General features: G+C 40.3%; 1 protein-coding gene across 8 annotated transcripts in view; it reads left to right on the top strand.

Moving 5' to 3' along the window:
• Positions 1-19637, top strand: part of LOC122775971 (suppressor of tumorigenicity 7 protein homolog) — a 47436-nt gene extending 27799 nt beyond the window's left edge. For 5 of the 8 annotated variants that reach the window (XM_044036243.1, XM_044036250.1, XM_044036242.1 and 2 more), the window contains 14 exons: positions 3826-3908; positions 7338-7497; positions 10769-10823; positions 11386-11501; positions 11618-11693; positions 12770-12924; positions 13140-13237; positions 13937-14066; positions 14944-15016; positions 15770-15872; positions 16187-16337; positions 16451-16543; positions 17531-17673; positions 19323-19637. In XM_044036243.1, the coding sequence (XP_043892178.1) occupies positions 3826-3908; positions 7338-7497; positions 10769-10823; positions 11386-11501; positions 11618-11693; positions 12770-12924; positions 13140-13237; positions 13937-14066; positions 14944-15016; positions 15770-15872; positions 16187-16337; positions 16451-16543; positions 17531-17673; positions 19323-19418 (1532 nt within the window). In that variant the 3' untranslated portion in view covers positions 19419-19637. The remainder of the gene's footprint in view (positions 1-3825; positions 3909-7337; positions 7498-10768; positions 10824-11385; positions 11502-11617; positions 11694-12769; positions 12925-13139; positions 13238-13936; positions 14067-14943; positions 15017-15769; positions 15873-16186; positions 16338-16450; positions 16544-17530; positions 17674-19322) is intronic. The other 3 variants (XM_044036249.1, XM_044036245.1, XM_044036244.1) reach the window with 3 other exon arrangements.
• Positions 19638-20140: the final 503 nt, after the last annotated feature.

Genomic DNA, 20140 nt, shown 5'->3' with positions numbered 1-20140 from the left:
AATTTGTCAGAAATGTTAGATTTCACTTGTAGATGTGTTACTTACTGGTGAATTTTAGGTAAAAAGTTGGGCTTCAATTTTTACTTGTAATCCATGTCCAGATCCATGAGGATTTGTTGCTTCACTCAGTTGTGTATATATAGTAACTAAATTATGTCAGTCTTTTATAGAATTGTTTTAACTAAATGATGCCAGCAACTCAGTCATTCACCCTGGGTGTGTGAGGGACATGTGTAAAACCAGCAGCTATATATACATAAGCTTGTATGTATGAATGTGTGGTTTCTGCTGCAAATCTGTTGTGCAAGTGTGAGTCACAAGGATTTTACCAAAGCCTGGCTATAGCCACCATCAGTGGTCTGATTTAAAACAACAAAAAAGCCCCCAGGGAACAATTTCCATGTCTTCTCCTGTAGTTAATGCATTCAAAGGTGTGGACATTCCTACAAGCACTGTGTCTTTTTTTCACTTGCTGGATTGTCTCCTTAGCTACACAAAATGAAGGAAGAAGGACGTGTTTGAGTGACCTTAGCACTGCATATACAGTCTTTATGGTATAAAGTGCACAGCATGGTTTAAGGAACAAACCATCATGAATAAAAAGGAGAGGAAGGGAAAAGGTGGTTGTAGAATAATGAGTCAAATCACAGTGTGTACTTCACAAGAGTTCCATAAAATAACTCACTAGAAAGGATGGACTATAATAACTAAGAAAACCCAGATGGAGCTTTATACACCCTGTGCTAAGAAGATGAAGCAATTAGCGTAATGTCATTGTGACACCTGAACATTTTGTTCAGCATCAGGTGTCTCCATCTGATTCTAAATTTAACCGTGTAAGATAGGCTTGTTTACGATAATGTGCAATTTAGTTTGATGCTCAGCTAATGACATTAACAGAATATCTTATAAGGTTACAAAGGGCTTTACAGAATAAGGCTGAAATTAAATAACATTAAAAGTCACATTAACTCAGCATATGATAAATAACAAAAGTTTGCTAAATTAATAGAAGATAGATGTCCACCTTTTGATAATTATTTAAAAATGATTTTTTTTGAAGACTGAAGATATTTAGGTTTTTAGTTTCTTTGTTAAAGTGGAGCAAAGAAAACAGGGAAATATTCACATTTAAGAAGCTGAAGATTTAGAGAGTGTGTCTTTGTGGTTTGAGATTATAAGATGGGTAAAAGAGCCAGGACTCTCATGTCTCTCTTGCTATAAAGTTTTATGTGGATAGACCATAGTGCGTACATTCATATTTTTTTTTACATTGTCTTCCAGCTTGCTCGGTGAGGCAACCAGGAAAATAATAAGTAATATATTCAAAAGCCAACTGAAGGGCATCTGAATGCAAAAAGAACTCCATTTGAATGGAAGTCTATGGGAAATTTAGCCCAATTCTCACTTGATTTATGTCAGTAAATGTTTTCCTGAGGAGTTATCATCTCAATTGCTAGTTCAGCTCCTCTTCAATAGACCATGTTGTCAGTTTTGTGAATTATGTTCCTGTTCAGAGAAAAAGAGAAGAAAAATCATGGCACATATGTGTGAACGGCAGTGTGATTGACAGTATAGTCCAATAGGAGCCTTGTTGCAGGTAACATCTGTGAATTTGTGGTTACAAAACCGTGGCACTGATCAAATTGAATTCTAAGGCTTGATAATGGAAGTCTGACGAGTCGTACAATTATGGCAAAGTGCATTGGTTTATCTAAGATGAGAGATTCGACACAAGACAGCTCAGACAGCAGTGTCGTCCTCTGCTTAGTAAAGGCTGACAGCAGTTGTTAGGCCTGTTTCACCACAGGCCAATTTGAAAGACCCTTTTCTGCTAAGACGAGAGTCCCCACTTCACAGCGGTGAAAAGCTCTCCAGCTGCACTCGGGTAATGAACGGGTGTATGTGTGTGTTTGTGAAGCTGAGGTTCATCTGAGTGGGGTTTTTGTCCCACCCTCCCCATCCTCTGTGTGACTCCCAGGAAATTAACAACATGGCAACCCAACACCTCCACCCACACGCAGTGGTCTATTTCTCCTGCATCTTTCAGGGGAGTGTGCAGAATCCTGTAACTTTTGCCCAAAATGTAGGAGGGGGAAGGTCACCTCAAGCCACTGCCAGCAGAAATCATGATACATTCTGGCAGGTTGTCAGAATTGGATTGTGCCATTTTAATTATTAATTTAGACATTCGAGTTATATACAGTATTTGTGCATTTGACAGACTCTTTATATGGAGCAACTAAAACCAGAAGATATTCACATTTAAGAAGCTGAAAAACCAGAAAGCTCATTTTAATTATTGAAAAAACACTCAAATCGATGAATCCATTATCAAAATAGTGGACAAATAATTTACTAATTGGTTACTTATCAGTTAATCGAATCATTGTTACAGCCCCACATCATATACTGTCGATATATATTTAACATCTGTTACATTATGATTAAGAAAGATAAATTATGATATATTTTGATCAATTTATTTTCTAGCCCTTCTCCTGGCCATTAGATCATACACAGAACTTTTATTCATTTATTCATACAGAGCAGTACAGAGTACATAGGAGAACATTTTGCCAAGTAAGCAGTTGTGTCAGAGGAATATATAGATAGAATAATTGGCATAAAAACTAAATAACTGAGAGGCTAATAAAATTCAGTCATTTGGTTTTGTTGACATTGAAACTGTGTAATTGCATAAATTATTATAAAGCTGTCGGTCCAGTCAAGTTAAATAGATGTTACAGACTTCATGATTACATTTACTTTCCCTACAAGCCAAACCAAAATTATTCAGTTTTAATTATTTATTTGTTATATGGAGCAAAGAAACCAGAAAATATTCACGTATGAGAAGCTGAAACATCAGAAAGCTTGTTTTAATTATTAAAAAAATAACAACTCTAAAACCTAATAATTGGTTATCATTATAGTTTGATGATTAATTGAATAATTATCAACTTGTTTGATGTGATATAACTGCATGTGATATAACATCTTCGAGGCTTATGTAAATAGACATAAAGTTATTATTTTCTGTGTCTGGGAACATGCTCGGGGAATTGGAACAGACGGGCGTGACCGCATGTTTATACAAACAAATAAATTAGACACAAATCCAAACTGTGCGAGGCGCTATAGTAACTTTCACTGATTAGAGCTGTAGATATGGGTTGATCCGTCTCTTGGAATCAGTTCAGTCAGTGTGAATGAAACAGACAGAATATCTGTAGCCTCTTGCTCCCTGCAGTAGCCAGAGTTCAAGGCTGTTTTCAGAGCTGATCAGTAGCCACCAGCACGTTAAAGCTGCACCACTGGTTCTCCTCCAGCAGACACCATCAAGATCACATTCTTCCCCGCTGAGTCAGTTTTTCAATATGAGATTTAGGGAATTGCGTGCGACTGTTGTATTTCGGTGAAAGCTGCCACTTAAAGCCAAGTTTCCGCCCTTTCTCGTGCCCACATTGCTCCCTCACTTTATAGTTAAAGCTTCCTCTGGTCCCCTGGTGTTTTGTAATTTCATGTCTTAGCAGCAGGGCTCTCTGGGAAATGCCAAACACTGTATGTTGATGACATGTTTTTTTTCCAAGAAGCCTTTTATGTTTTGAAATAACAAGTGGCATTGAACATTGAGACTTTTTGATGTTTTTTTCCCTGCAGGCTTTACTCATCTTCTCTGTAGACGTGTCCCATTTTTATATGAACATCCAGTATTTCATTCTACGAATTACATTTCCTAAGTATTGCCCTTTGGAGTCAAAGAGAGCTTCGCTGATAATACTGTATCTAATAATCTGTCTCTTCTTTGTGTCTCCTCTACAGTAAGCATGTTTCTCAACACCCTGACGCCCAAGTTTTACGTGGCTCTGACGGGCACTTCCTCCCTCATATCAGGACTCATATTGGTAAGACACTATATTTTCATTTCTGATTATAGTGGATCTGAGGCTGCTCTAATTTATGAAACTGATATTAGTATTATTGATGTTTTTTCAGCTATACTAATTCAACAAGGAAAAGCACAGGAAAACCAACTGTACTGTGGCAGACTGCTTAATCTCTCTCGTTGTACATTGCTGTGGTTGCATCACCCGTGTGGTTTCCTTCTCGAGGTGACTTAATGAGCCCGGGATGTAATTTGTTAGTGGTTTAATCACAGGTTCAGAGGCCACGAGCTGAGCAGAGGAAATCTATACTCATTAGGTTCTACATAAGATGAGCTACAAAAAATGGCAGCCTCTGGCTTTGTCACTGTATATCCTCCTGTCTTATTGCACCGACATTATAGTGTTTATAGTGCTGCTCAGAAGTCTAACAACACACTTACTGATCACATTTTTATTAAAGATGTCAATGCAGCACTCTATTGGAGTGCTTCAAGGTCAATTCATAGTTTTTACAAACTTGATTCTTTGGTGCCTTATAATTTCTAACTCTACATTTACTCCATCTGTATCTGTTTGTCATATACTTGTTCTGATGCCATTGAAAAGTGGGATTCCAAGGGCTTCACCCCCCCTTGTTTTTTTTCATGTGTGGTCCATGTGATTCCTACTTGTCCATATGGACATGTAGCCCAAAATATGTGATCACGTAGCAGTCCTTACTGTGTATGCTCCATGTAGGGTGATAAACTTGGAGGTGGAATTTAGGATCACGTTAAATGCCGGGCTGACACTGACCATCATTTTAGTTTTTGTGGACATGTATGCAACTAGAATCCGGAACACACACATTGCTGTGTCACAGAAGCCTTAAGGCGCTCCGCTTGCTTGATTTCAGTAACCAACTGGAGACGTATACTTTCAAGGTATTAACATGTTGACTGAGCTGTTTCTGAGCACTTTTCCCTTAGCTGGTCTACAGAAGTCAGTGTTATAAAACCAATTACAGTAAAACAAAGTAGAATTTGCTCCCCTGGGCCTTCTGCGGTTGGTAAACGGTATTGTTTGTTACAACTGTCAAAGTATTTGACAGGGTAATGTGGATTTGTTGACAAGCCAATGATACCGGTTGACTCTAATGTACAAACTACCATATCTTCAAAACATAACAAGATAATGACATATGCCGTAAAGATGAAAGTTGTAGTTGTTTTTGTGGCGTGGACCCAAAACCAGAATTTACATAGTGCCAATACAGGCGATGTACACCCGCTCAGGCTATGACAGGGCTGCCACTCACCCTGTTGTAATTTGGTGTACTATCAAAATAATCTTCAGATTCAACATTGTGTCGCTTTGAAGCAGCGAGGCAACATAATGAAACTGTCCGTACAGATTTTCCCTCTGAAGATAGAGGCAGGTGTTTTAATTCCCTTATTCCACAGACGGCTACTGTACATTAGTGTAACTGTGGTTGGTCTGTATTTTAAAATGGCTCCTCATAATTAACTCACTGTCTCTTCCCTGTGGGCTGGCGGCCAATCTGTGTAGGCGCTCAGAGATGGTGCTGATCTTCACACATGCTCTGTGAGATGATTAAGAAATGTTCAAGCCATTTGCTTCCAGTTGGTTTCATCAAAGTAGGCACGGGTTGTTTATCTGTTATGTGAATCGATGCTTGTGTCTCAATTGCATAATTTTCCAAGTGTTTTTTTGCCAAGTGCCCATGAAAGTGTACAATTACAGAAGCATGTACATGCAACAGAAAACTAGAAAGATTCTAATCAGTTAGCATCAATAAAAGGCTTTTAAGATGAGATTTAAAACACTTGCCCAAAGGACAACAATAATTACAGCAAAAGTGTCCGTAGTAACCCGCGTGAGGACTTAGTTGACAGGTCCAGAGTCTTTATGAGGTCAGTAATTTAGTGATATATAGAAGCCCCAAGTCATACAAGCTGTTAGAAGTAATTAGGAGTGTAGTAGTCAGTGTAGTGAGTCCAGCACCAGGGTGATTGCAGACGACTCTATCAACTGCAAAGGTGCTCATATTATTATGTTCATTATCAACTAATATGTCTATTATTTTTGGATTTATCGGTTAGTTGCACAGTCCATAAAGTTTCAGAAAATAATGAAAAGTAAACCAAAGATATTCATTCTACTCTCACAGAGGATCTAAAAGAAACTGCATAACCTGTTTTAATAGGAAACAAACTCAGACTGATTAAATAATGTTTTTATAATTTAAGCTTTGCGATAGCTTTGTCAAAGAAGGTCACATCTTGTGCCCCAAGACTCTCCTTAAGTTCATAATCGCTCTAAAAATGGGGACCTCAAGTGGTATTTCACTTTGGAAAACAGATAAAAGTTAGTCAGTGCCCACTTGGCTGAGAAAGATGCACAAGGGAGCAGTTAAAAGCCATATTTGGGTGCTTTGACCACTGCCTCCTTCTTGCCAATTTTTCTGTTGTTTCTTACGTACCCATTTTCAAAAGACGTCAGCTGCATGGAAAGAACGACAGTCCATGATATAAGGCTTTAATATTTATGCCCCAGAGCGGGAGATATGCTGCTTGTGTCAGGGTGAGACAAAGAACGAACTCATGTTGTGTTTTAAGTGGAGCGATGAATTGTTTGACAAAGGCTCAAACAAGAGTAATGCTCAAACCATGTACACATGCAAGACCTGGAGGTAAATGGACTGTACTTACAATATACAGCCCTTGTAGCCAAACAGTATAACAGTGTTTTATAGTGCCTCTTATTCTCTCTCTTACACACATACACACAAGTCTGTGTGGCCATTCTTCTTAGGATGCTGCGTTAATAGCCTAAACAAAGTGTTCTCTCTAACCTTAACCGTCACCAGTTAATGCCTAATCCTAACCTAACCACAATTCAAATCTTGGCTCTAAACTTAATCAGTACCTCAGAAATGAAGTTCTGCCTCATTACGATCAGTGTTTAGCCTCCATGAGGACTAGTGGACCTGACAAGGCCAGTGTTTATGCCAGAAAAGGTCCTTAAGAGGTTACAAATACAAGCACAAACTCTGATGGCAGGGAGCAGTCTGCAGTGCAGTGTGTTGCTTGGGGACCTTCTGACATGCAGGTCAATGCCATCTCCCACTTTGCCATCTCTGTGGTTCTCACACGCGCGTGTTATCGTGACTCAACAGTCAACAGACGTTCAGTCCAACGAAAGAGCGGCTTACACTGATTAGTATCTCCTCTGGCTAAAGGTGGTCATTGTAGAGAAGCACACTCTTGTGCCTCTGTGACTGACACTCAATGATGTAAACGGTGTTAATCACGCTGATAACAATCATGTGTGAGTGTAAAAGCAGATGGAGAATAGCCCCTAGCTAGAGTACAGTGATGTGTTGAAAAAAATGTTGTGTCATATGAGCAGTTAAACGAAATGCACTTCTTCTTTTGTCTTTGTCAGATCTTTGAGTGGTGGTATTTCAGGAAATATGGGACCTCCTTCATAGAGCAGGTGTCTGTGAGCCACCTGCGCCCCCTGCTGGGCGGAGTGGACAGCAGCTCCCCCAGCAACGCCAACACCAGTAATGGGGAGGCCGACTCCAATCGACAAAGTGTGTCTGGTAAGAGCTGATGCATGGAGCTTGGCTGTATTTTCATTATTTCTATGGACATCTGAGACTCAACCAGTGCCATAAATGATTTCATTAGTTGTTTCTCCTGGTCATGGTGGCATTTAAGTCCATACTGTATATGATGGTAATCTGAACATTTACATATAGCGCTGCATGCTGGTTAGACAAACTGCACTGTGATATGTTTTTGCCTTTGTTATCTAGCATTGTTTTTGTGAAATAAAGTAGTCTGGGGGAAGAAATTGAATAAAACAACAGTGATGTAGTGGGAGTCTGGAAAAGGCTGAAATAGCAGGCTACACTGAAACCAAAACAAGTGCTCCATCCCACCCCCTTCCTGTCAAGAGCTGAGTGGAGGAGAAAGCACTGTGAGGAGCTTTGTTGATATCATGTCTGAATCACAGTCAGTCAATCAGTTAGTACGTTTCCATGCACGGTTCCATTAAAACTCTGCCTCTGTCCCAGTACATACGTATATATATATATATTTAGCACAAGCGCAAGCACAAACAGGGATTATTGATTGAGGTATGTCTGCCTCCGTTCCGCTAGGTGGTGAAACATTCCAATTCAGCTTGTTATTAGGTGAGTTACGATATCAACCGTATAATATGAAATTCTTTAAGCTGACAGAGCATCAAACCTGTCTCCTCATCTGTCCAAATAATACACCTGCTTGAATTTTGTCATGTTTTTGCCACTCGAGTCTTACTCTTCTGTGGAGCGGCTTTTTCTATTATTTTCTATTATTTTCTAGTTTGTGCCCAGGCCAGCTTCAGTCCGACTCTGGTCTGACTGAAGATATACATGCAGTCGTAGTTATACATTTCCACTTAAATGATCTGTGTGTGTGTGTGTTAGTCGGACTTTGTGAAATTCGATTTTGTGCAATTTCACTTGGACTAACGTGGTAACATGTATTTTTCAGTTTGAATAAGTTCAGTTTTGGTCTGACTAACACAGTTGTTCATTTGTATCTACTGTCATGTCGTTAACATAACTGAGTCAAGTTTATTACAGTATAACGTGGGCTACAGACTCTGGATTTTATTGAAAATGTATTCATAGGTGGCTGTCAGGATGACTAGAGGATGTTGTTTCAGAAAACTCATTAAAATGTGGCAGTGAATTTCAAAATGTAACATTCCATTTGATTTGTTTTGATATCTGTGGGGTGTACTCATATATATTCTGATGCTTTTGTAGTGCTTTCCCACTAATGTTCTTGCTGTAGGCATGGCAATGGATTGAGTAAATGTGATACAATCAGTTGATTGTTTGGGTTTTTCTGGGTTGTAAAAACAACAAGTCGTGGTAAAAAGTAATTAAACAAGTACATTTTGGGCATCAGTAAAAGAAAAAGTGAGGCAAAATAAGATTCCTGTTCTGATAAAAAGTATGTTCCAAGAAGAAAAGAGCTGTGAGTGCCACGCTCTGCTAAAACCTTCACCTGACTCTGTACTTGTTGAACTAAAAACAAGCTTGCAGGGAGTTCAAACCTCCACCAAGGCTGCTCAATTGTGTGTCACAATTGTTTCCTTTGTACGTTACCAACATCCCAACAAGATTAAATCAAAATCTTCTCTTCTTGTCTTTGAGTTTTGCTCTTCACAAACAAACTCTTCCTCAGTGGAGGTAACTAAAGATTCATGTGTGTCCAGCTGAATCGTCCTCCACTGTCAGTCCTTTAATACTACCTGAGTAACGCTTTGATCACAGTAAATCCCTCAAGCGTGTTTGTGCTTCCACAGTAAATTCCGTCATTTTTTTTAAAAGAGAAAATGTCTTGGTGTTGAATAGATCATGCTTTGGGTTCCGCTGCGGATTAAACAGGAGACATTCATCCCACACATGCATCCCAAATCCAGGATATCTTAAAGTGACTCAGCCTAAATTCGTATTAGCAGCAAACCAAAGTTGTAATGAAAGTTCAAGTTTAAATGGTAATGATGAATGAACTCCACTGATCATGATAGCTTTCTCCAAAGGAGGAGAGATGGATTATTTTCATCTCTGAATAATAGGATTATACTGTGTGACATCAACAAGACAAGAGAAGCTGTTTAATTATTACAGCTTGAATAATGCTGAATTTTCCTCACCCATAAACTACTGTGCCTGGGGGGGAAAAAAAAAGCCCCTCCATTCTGTGACACAGCAAATAGTCAACTTGATGGATTCATCTGCACTGGAAATAAATGAATTCACAAGGTGTTTGAACAGACACAAGGACATTGTGTTAATTAGCCAAGGACAATGTATTTGTACAGCCCATGATCATACACACAGTTATCATTCAATGTGCTTTTATGGAAATAAATGCACATTAAGGATCAAATGTAAATAAATGTCTTAAACATTAAGAAAGTATATGAAGTACAAAATGATCATGTGAATGTTGGGGAGAACAGGCTAACTAAGATGTTGATATGTCTGTTTGCTTATCACAGTGTCAGAAACCATGACCTGATTAATCAATAAGGTGATTATGTAAATCCACATATTAACATTAAATTGAAGTTAACATTCTCTAACTGAAACTGTTGAACAGGTAAAATAGTCAATTTGAAGACTTCAATCTGATCTGTTGGTTGTAATTTTTTTCTACTTTTCTGTATTTTATTAATGAAGCTTAATTTATAATAGTGATAAATAATCAATATTGATGCAATATTTCAGCAGTTTAGTGTTCAATCATAAAATCAGGAGACAAAATTGTCAAAAAACTACTTGTAGTCCAAGAAAGCTCACACCTAAATTTGCTTACATTCCCCCTGATGCAGTTCATTTGGTTTATTTTGCTCGAGTCCTTGTTAACACTTAGCTGTTTTAAAATATGAGGACCCAGTTTGTAAAATAAGTTTTCTATTCTCCCCAAACCAAAGATGTTATTTGCTGGTTACATTCATAATAAATAATGTGATGCCATAAAATCAACTGTTTATAATTATACCAAGCTTGATGCTAACTAAAGGCTACATAGGTTTTCCCGATCCACTTGGAAGGGGACGATGAGGTGAGGGATATTCAGCTTCAGCATGCAACTTCACCAACAAAGGTCACTAAATATTACACACTGTACCTTGAAGAGTTTTAATTCTTCATGTCAGCTGTGCTCTCACAGAGTTCAACGTATCGGTCAATGCACAGCAGGGTCGATAGCAGATCGCACAGTGGAATACTCGGTGCTGAACTTGCCCTTGATTCTCATCACCGTTGTTGTTCTCTCTCTGTCTCCCTCTGTTTTCCCCTCCTGCAGAATGTAAAGTGTGGAGAAATCCTCTGAATTTATTTCGTGGCGCAGAGTATAATCGGTGAGTGACAGCAGCTCAATCTGATCTGTACGCCTTCTCTCCTGGTTGTTTATAGGAATCAATCTTTGTCATGTTCACTCTCCTGCCTCTTGTTTGTCATCTTTATCCGTTTGATTTACTGTTAATCTGTTACTTCACGATCCGTCAGGTGTTTTCTCCTCAGATCCACTTTATTAACCCTCTCTCTCTTCTGTGTTTCGTTCATTTTCCCTCATGACCATCTAGTCCTTATTCCTGTTTTTGTTTTCTTTTAATCTTTGTTCTTTTTCTCCTTTGTTCCTCCTCTCGAATATCTTTTGTTCTTTTGTCTTTCTCCCTCGTGTGTCTCTATTCTCTTGTCATTTCACTTGTACGCCCTCTTTGATGGGTCTGCCTCTTGTTCCTTCCTTTGAGTCATCCTCCGCCTTGCTATTCTTCATGTGATAGCACTTTCTCTTTTAATTTGGCCATTCAGAGTCGAGTTGTGACATCTTGTGATTCTTGTTCTGTCATCTGCACGTCTAGTATCTGAGTCTGTACATGTGCTTACATCTTGTTTTCTCTTGGATACTTTCTCTTTTAGATATACATGGGTAACTGGTCGAGAGCCTCTGACGTATTATGACATGAACCTGTCGGCGCAAGACCACCAGACCTTCTTTACCTGTGACTCAGACCACCTCCGGCCGGCTGATGCCAGTAAGGGAACACTCACGAGCGCAACTATAGGCATAATATGCAATTCTCACAGTGACATGTCGTGTTTCTGACAGTATGTGCATGGGCTTAATATGTCTGTGTTTTTGTGCTGGCAGTAATGCAGAAGGCGTGGAGAGAGAGGAACCCACAGGCTCGCATCTCTGCCGCACACGAAGCACTGGAGCTTGAAGAGTGAGTTCAATATAGTGATGGTGTCACGATGAGCAAGAACAATTAAATCGTCTTTTAGATGATAATTCATCATTATGGCAACACACAGGGAAATGATCACATAGTCTGTGTTCAGGGTTTGAAAACATGTCTGTCAGAGGGGTCACAAGGGGGAAAACTGATTTTTAAAATAACAGTGACATAACGAGTAGAAGTAAAGTGTCAAGCTGATTATTTGGGGACAGTTTTGGCTACTTTTTAATCAGTCAGTCAGTGATTGATTGATTAATTGGCTGTTTATTACTTATGTTGCTCTACCACCTTTTTCTTCTATTTATTTTGTAGTTTATACATAATATCTTTATTCTCATAATCTATATAAGTGCAGTGTCGACACACAATACAAACTGAAGAGGTTATTTTGGAGTAAATACAAAAATTGTCCAAACATAGCCCAAAAAAAAACCAACCATACAAATAAACACTGCCATTACATTGTCATATATAGTACAGAGGAACCTGCAGGTTGGTCCTCTGGGTGAGAAGAGATGACAACTTAAGTTGTCTTCATGGCAGTGGAGAGTTATTTTTTTTAGGAGCATTTATGACTGCAACTGGCAGCGCAGAGGAATCACGGCCGTGTCGCACGTTGCCCTGAGCTCATATCGCTGCAGTGACAGATGGTTGACGCTGACGATAACTGTTTATCAGCGCTCCCGTCAGATGCTGCGCACAGATACATAAGGCTCGACAGCATTTTCTCAAGCAACAACAATGCCCCCGTATCACTGTGTTTAGTAAATGAGTTAATTAAGTCAGAAGTATGTGAGGCGACAGCATCTATTCTATGAAAAAAGCGGCCCAGCAGAGTAAATACAGGAAACTTAATATTACTGCTGCTTTTATTTGCTCCCTTCACTCTCCTCTATCTTTTCAAGTTTAAGCCACTTTATCGTCAGTATATTGACAATATAATTAAATTTGCACTCCCTAAGACAAAACATCTAAAATATATTAAGACAATCGATACGTGTCTCCTTGTCTGCTGGCCTTTTAATCCATCTGTGTCCTTTCTCCTGTCCTCTCGTCTCCTGCAGTTGTGCGACAGCATACATCCTCCTGGCAGAGGAGGAGGCCACCACCATCATGGAGGCTGAACGCTTGTTTAAACAGGCACTAAAAGCTGGAGAGAGCTGTTATCGCCGCAGCCAGCAGCTCCAGCATCATGGTACACAGTATGAAGCCCAGCACAGTGAGTATATTACACTCAGTACAACGCTGCTCATACTCGTAATTGAAGTTGTTCAGTCTGTAATTGGCCTCTCTGGCCATGAAATCATATTTTAAAATGTTAGACCACAGGGAGAATCAGGAGAATTTGATGTGGCCGCTGGTTTGGATTATTCTTTCAGTTTTAATCACAGACGTGAAGTTGATATGTAAGTGTTGTTGACATGTCCTCACCAGGAAGAGACACCAACGTGTTGGTGTATATAAAGAGAAGACTGGCCATGTGCTCCAGAAAGCTTGGCCGAACACGAGAAGCTGTTAAAATGATGAGAGATGTAAGTGAAAACCCCGTCAGCAGAACATACACACACACACACACACACACACACAGTGATAAACACACTTTTATTTGATTATTTTTTAGTGTCAGTCAATTGATTTAACCTTTATTTTACAAGGAAGTCACATCGACATTAAAGTCTCTTTTACAAGTGAAGTCATTTATCCACACCATATGTACACATTAGACATACAGTTGATTCAATTGCTTTTTTTATTCTTTGTTTAAAATAGTTATAATTCCAAATTCCATGGAGGCTTGAGACTGTAATTCAGTCTGCTTCTTAAGAACTGAAGAAGCCTCTTGGACGAGGTCTTCCTCTGAACTCGAGCAAGTCCAGTTGCCCACAGCTAACTCGTGAACATGACTGTGACCTGGATGAGTCAGCACCGTAATCCATTTAGTTGGAATAAAAACACTGGTGGAGTTTCTTTCAGTTTTGTGATTGCTGCAGACTGCATTCCCCTCAGACTACTTTACTAATTAATGTCTGTGAGGGAGCGAAGAAAGGGTTTAAGAAACAAATTGAGGACTCAAGCTTTCAAACCAACGCACGCACAATATTCATTCAGAGTAAATAAGACTGTATAATTTGACTGCATTGTGATGATCCTAAGCTCTCTCTCTTTTTTTATTTCTGGCTGTGCATACTGTGCATGTGTCGCCCCCTGTCTGGTATTACATGTAACAACAGTTGTGTGTTTTCCAGTTAATGAAGGAGTTCCCTCTCCTCAGTATGTTCAACATCCATGAAAACCTGCTGGAGTCGTTATTAGAGCTCCAGAACTACGCTGACGTCCAGGCCGTTCTGGCCAAGTATGACGGTGAGAGGAGGACACACCCACACACACCCACACACACACACACACAAGCATGACAACATATATTTAAGATGAATTGCTATTGGTAGATGATGGTAAAGAAAATAAACTAGAATCCGTTAGTACGTGCTGTAGTAATCGTGTCCACTGTCTGCATTTTAAGCTGAAAACAATTGTTTGAAAAGCAGCAGCTGCAGCAGCAGCATTTTCACTGAGTCATGCTGTGGATTTGGCTCAGTGGGAAATGCATCAGCACAAATGTGCCATCATTACTTTTTGGAGCGATAACCAAAACTGCATTAAATTAAAAGTTCTGCAGCTAAACTGACTTGGATTCATTTAGTTGAATTCCAAGATATTTTATGAGCTGCTCTATATTCCTGGCCTGGAATGGTTCTTTAAACTATTAAACCACATTTTTTATGTTTATCCTAAATTAATCATTAAAACCTTTACTTGTAAAGAAAATGCATTCCATTCCGCTCACGTCATAATCACAAAAATGTCCTGCTTTACTTTGCAATAATCACTTTTAGGATGGAGTTCAGATATTCATTTGTAATTTGGCAGGAAACTAATCTTTTTTCTTTTAAACCTTGATTGCCTATGATTTCTTAGTTCCAGCTTCTCGCCTGTGGAGAGTACGTCAGCTCTGTCAACTGTGAAACTCAGCAGATCACATTTAAGTGTTCGATGACAGAAAAATAAGAGTTGATAAACAAACAAACAAACAAAAAAAACACCTTAAAGGTGTGAAACTCAAACCCACCGTCTCCCTTTACACGTCCCACAGGGCTGCACACCTCCTCCTCTGTCACCTGTAACTCCAAACTTTTACGACCTGCTGTCTCTCATGTCTTGCTTTTTGTCTCCTCCACAGATATTAGCTTACCCAAATCTGCAACAATATGCTACACAGCAGCCTTGCTCAAAGCGAGGGCGGTATCGGACAAGTGAGTATCTCTTTTCGTCGGCTTCAGAGCTCGTACAAGGAGCCCTGTCGTACCTTTGCTGCTATTTAAACGTTTTAACATAAAGCTGATAAACAGCCCGGAGCCCTGCCTTGTGTCCATAATGAGAGAACAGACTGGAGCAGTGCCGCAGTCACGGAGTGCAATGGCTTTCTGACAACAGGACAAACGCACCTTTTGTGCACATAAACAAAAGAAAACACAAACAAAAAACCAACATAAATCTGCACAACTTGATATTTTTCAATCAGACTCACGGGATGCCAGATTGTCTCTCTGTTACTGTGTGTCTCATCTTCTCCAGGTGTAATGTTGGAGATTTTTCCAATTTCAAGAGTCATAAAATCAGTTTCCAAGCGAACGATGTTGAAAATAAGATGTGATTTTATTTATTGTTCTGTCTTCCCTCTTCTGCCTCAAATAGGGCAGTGAAAGTGAAAGAGGGGGCATTTCTTCTCTAAGGAAAAACGCAAACTTGTACGTTTAGTGATATTTTGTAAGACGTAAAACTAACGGTGCACAGGCAAAGCAAAACTTTACTCATCTAAACCAGTCTCAGACTTATTGAAAATATTGATCTCTTGAAGTAACACCACTATCCCCAACATTAGATTTATTCCCAACTCCGATCACATGCCCTTACAGCAGAACAGTATTTCTGATTTTCCTCCAAGTACCACCAAAGGAAACTGGTACATGTACCACAGATATAATGTCTTCTGTGTGTGTGTGCAGGTTCTCTCCCGAGGCAGCGTCCAGACGAGGACTGAGCACAGCAGAGATGAACGCAGTAGAAGCCATCCACAGAGCGGTGGAGTTCAACCCTCACGTCCCCAAAGTGAGTCTCAGGCCCAGTTTAGACCTGGTATTAACATCCGTATCACAAGTGGACATCATTAGGTAGGACTGGGGGATGTCACCCATCAAAAGAAGATTTTTACTGAGAACTACAGCGATGTGTTTTAGTTTGGGAAAATGTGTTGTGAATTGACAGTCATTGCTGCGATTATAAATTCCCGAAGGAACTGTTTAATCTGCATTTGATGAAAGTTGATGTCAAACTGGCATCGCCTGTCACTAAGCACTGTTCATGTTCTCTCTCTCTCTCCCTGCTGCGCGTCATCTGTCTCCACTGCCTCTCCTCCTCCTCAGTATCTGCTGGAGATGAAGAGTCTGATTCTTCCTCCAGAACACATCCTGAAAAGAGGCGACAGTGAGGCCATCGCCTACGCCTTCTTCCACTTGCAGCACTGGAAAAGGGTGGAGGGGGCGCTCAACCTGCTGCACTGCACCTGGGAAGGCAGTGAGTGCACAAACACCTCCTCCACACCACACACACACACACACACACACGAACAGATTGTGGAATCCTCTGAAGAGTGTCGTCAGTAGCTGCTGTGCTCTTTGTGTTTGCAGCGTTCAGAATGATCCCCTATCCTCTGGAGAAGGGACACCTCTTCTATCCTTACCCCATCTGCACAGAGACAGCCGACAGAGAGCTGCTACCCAGTAAGAGACACCCTGACACACACACACACACATAAACAAACAAAAGCTGCTTAAAGAGATAGTTCAGGTTTGTGGTGGTTGTACAAGGTACTGAAGTTTGGTGCAGATAGTAAGCAGAACAACACACAGTCCATAGACAGGGTTCCCACTGGTCCTTGAAATCCTTAAAAGTTTGTGAATTTGGAAGAAAAAAAAATTCAAGGACCTTGAATGTTTTTGAAAATTGCCCTAAATAGACATGGGTCATTGAAAGTGCTTGAATTATGTGCAAGAAAGAAGTAACGATGTTTAGGTAAATGTGTGTAGAGAAAATGACTGTTTTTACATCCTGGTACACAGGTGATGTAGCTCCATTATTAAGTTCAAATGTATTCTCTTTTTTTAATTCAGTATTAAATAAACACAAAGCAAACTTTGCACTTAGCCAAAGATACCACACACTTATTATTGATGCTCCATCAATAATGTATATTTAATGTATATAGAAGTGTTTGTAACTTGAATTTCTGTCACTGAAGTTGATAAGAATATAAGTACACTGCTTATTTTTTGTGAATTTACTTTATTGAAATGCAGAATATCTTTTACTGATTAAGTAATTCTAATAATTTATTGTTTCCAAAGTGGCACCAGGCTTTGTGAGATAAGATGATTTCTTCTCACTACTAAAAAAAGAAAAGAAAAAATAATTTCTAATGAAGGTCTGAGCGCCAAAATGTTCCAGGAGTAAATTTGTCAATGCTAGTTGAACAGTGTGTATCTTCAGTGTTTGAAATCCTTTTACCTACGTGGCACAAACCTATCAAACAAGGCAACAATAGACCAGCAACAATCTGATTTTTTTCTATGAATTTAGGCATAGGTATAATTAGTGGAGCCTTTTTTTAGGTTCTATAAACCTGTGTGATGTTCTGTATATGTGTGGCTGAAAACTAACGTTATGATGTGTGTTTGTGTGTCTCTGTGTGTCCTCGTCCTGCGTGGAAGCAGTGTTTCACGAGGTGTCAGTGTATCCAAAGAAGGAGCTACCCTTCTTCATCCTCTTCACAGCCGGACTCTGCTCCTTCACCGCCATGTTGGCTCTGCTCACACACCAGTTCCCTGAGCTCATGGGAGTGTTCGCTAAAGCGGTGAGTGTGCACACGCACACACACACACACACACACACACACACAAACCCGATTCTAACCCTAAAACTTGGTTTTAACCTTCAAAAAGTTCAAAAAGTTGGGAGGACCAGACAAATTGTCCTCACTCCTTATCATTTATGAGATTTTTGGGTCCTCACAGAGACATAAAAAGTACACACATAGAGTTACTTGGTTTATCATGTTCAGGAAGCTTCAGAACAATAAATCCTAATGATTGTGTTGAACTCTGACCTTTTCCCTGGTTGTGCCTACACTTTGGTCAATGAGAACTTTTTAAAATGTCAATTTCCTTCGCCACATTACGCCCGCTGAATGCGTCTGAATATCCAGTCCCGCTCTTGACCTTTCTTCTTGCGCTGTCTCTCAGCCAAAAAAAAAAACTGCCGCATCAATATCAAATCTGCTCCGGGGGGATAAACTGATTTGAATTAATTTGAAAGTAAAGATCCTGTGACTCTTGTCTCACCCAAATCAGCCAAGGTTAACTCCACCTCCCTCTGCTAATCTCATAGACTAAGTCCTTTGGCTTCTCCTGAAAGTCTTCTGTCACAATAAACTTTCTGTTTGAACTTCTCCAATCCAGTATTCTACAACGTAGACACTGGCATTTAAATGTAAGGTGAAGCTTAAAGCTGCAGTACGTAATGTTTGGTGACTATTGTTGTGATTATTCTGCCTCTGTTTGGTCTTTGTGAACAGAAGTGATGGAACATTATTTATCGGCCGCATCCGGAGCTCTGTCAAGCAATACTATCAGTGCAGGGGCAGGTGGAGACGAGATGCCTTTATCCCGTCAAACTGCTAAACAGCAAAGGCTTTTTTTTTTATTAATCAGTTCACTTCTGAAACTTCGGTACATCGGTGTATCTTTGTATTTTCAGTCGTTCTCCTGCCTGTTTGAAACCGCCTCACTTTACTCGCGCGGTGTCGCTGTTGCCTCTTTCTTTCTTGGTGTAAAACAAATCACTTCCTGTGTGCAGCATGGGAATGACATTAGATTTAAACACCGCTGTGCTGCACTTAAGAAACACCAAGAGAATCTTGTCAGTGTCATTTTTAACCAGCAGCAGCAGCAGCAGCAGCAGCAGCACAGGACACACACTCTAACACATGTGGTGTGCAGCCACAGGAAGGAGCGTGTCTCTGTCAGGTCACTGATTTTCAGCACATCCTCCTCTCCCAGTGTCCTTTACTCACAGCAGCCAGCAGAGGGCGCTGCCTCACCTGCCCCTCCTCACTGCCCCACAGGCCCTGCAGTGCTGCCTGGAATGTGGGTGAGCTCATCTCTCCCCACTGATGTGACACTATCAGTGGATACCATCTCACTTACTGAGGGCTCACACACACACACACATTCTTGTACAGCATCTTAGTGAGGACACTCGTAGACATAAATGCTCTCCTAGTCCTTTACCCTAAAACTAAAACCCTCAAAAAGTTCCTTAAAGTTATGAGGACCAGCCAAGATGTCCTCACAAAACTTGTAAACGCACGCGCATGTCTCTTAAGGTGGACTGCAGTCCAACATCAGGTTTAACTGCAGTGATCCCAACATATTAGTAAAGTAACTTCTACCTTGTGTGCAGTGCTCCATGAGAAACCTGCGTCTGTAACCTGTGTCTCCACAGTTCCTCAGCACCTTGTTCGCTCCTCTCAACTTCATCATGGAGAAGGTGGAGAGCATCCTGCCGTCCAGCCTCTGGCACCAGCTCACCCGCATATGACCTCACATACCACCACAGAACCAGACCCCGGAGAAAACCAGAACCAGGAGCCGACCTCCAACCGGACAGAAACAGCTGAACTGAAACCCAGAATGCTGCATTGGACTGAACTGACCACACGTCTGTGCCAAGATGAAGAGTTCAAAGCAAACGGGCGCAAGCGGTCGCCAGGAGGAGGAGGAGGAGGAGGCGTGAGGCGAAAAACACAACACAACACAACACAACAACAGCGGAATCCAGAATTGGTTTTGACTTTATTTGATATGTTTGCATTTTTTGGGTTTTCAATCATTTAAAGCTGTTCTTTTGTTGTACAAAAAAAGAGGTGATGAATTGCCATCGTTTAAAAAAAAGTTGAAAAGACGGAAAAAAAATTACAATAAAGGACTTTTTGTGTATCGCTGCAAGTCGGCTTCTTCTCGCCATTTTGATTCACGAGAGAAGCAGTTTTTGAAATGCCTGAAGACGACCGTCGGAGGAGGAGGAGGAGGAGGAGGAGGAGGAGGAACACAACACGACTACACTCACTACCGTCCTGACTGACACTGAGGTGATGCTTAAACATTCATTTTTAGCGAGAGTAAAATAATTAAAAATAATTAAAAATACCATGGCCAATTTAAATGATTAAAACAGTTGCTAAGTGTTTGAAAATGACGTTTCAAAGCGATATTTTGAACGTCACTGTTCACCAACGCAGAGCTGGTTTAGCTACAGTCCTG

The sequence above is a fragment of the Solea senegalensis genome, linkage group LG10 (genome assembly GCF_019176455.1).
Source record: "Solea senegalensis isolate Sse05_10M linkage group LG10, IFAPA_SoseM_1, whole genome shotgun sequence".
Classification (NCBI taxonomy): Eukaryota; Metazoa; Chordata; class Actinopteri; order Pleuronectiformes; family Soleidae; genus Solea; species Solea senegalensis.
The sequence above is the reverse complement of the archived record's forward strand: the minus strand, read 5'-3'. Positions and strand labels throughout refer to the sequence as shown.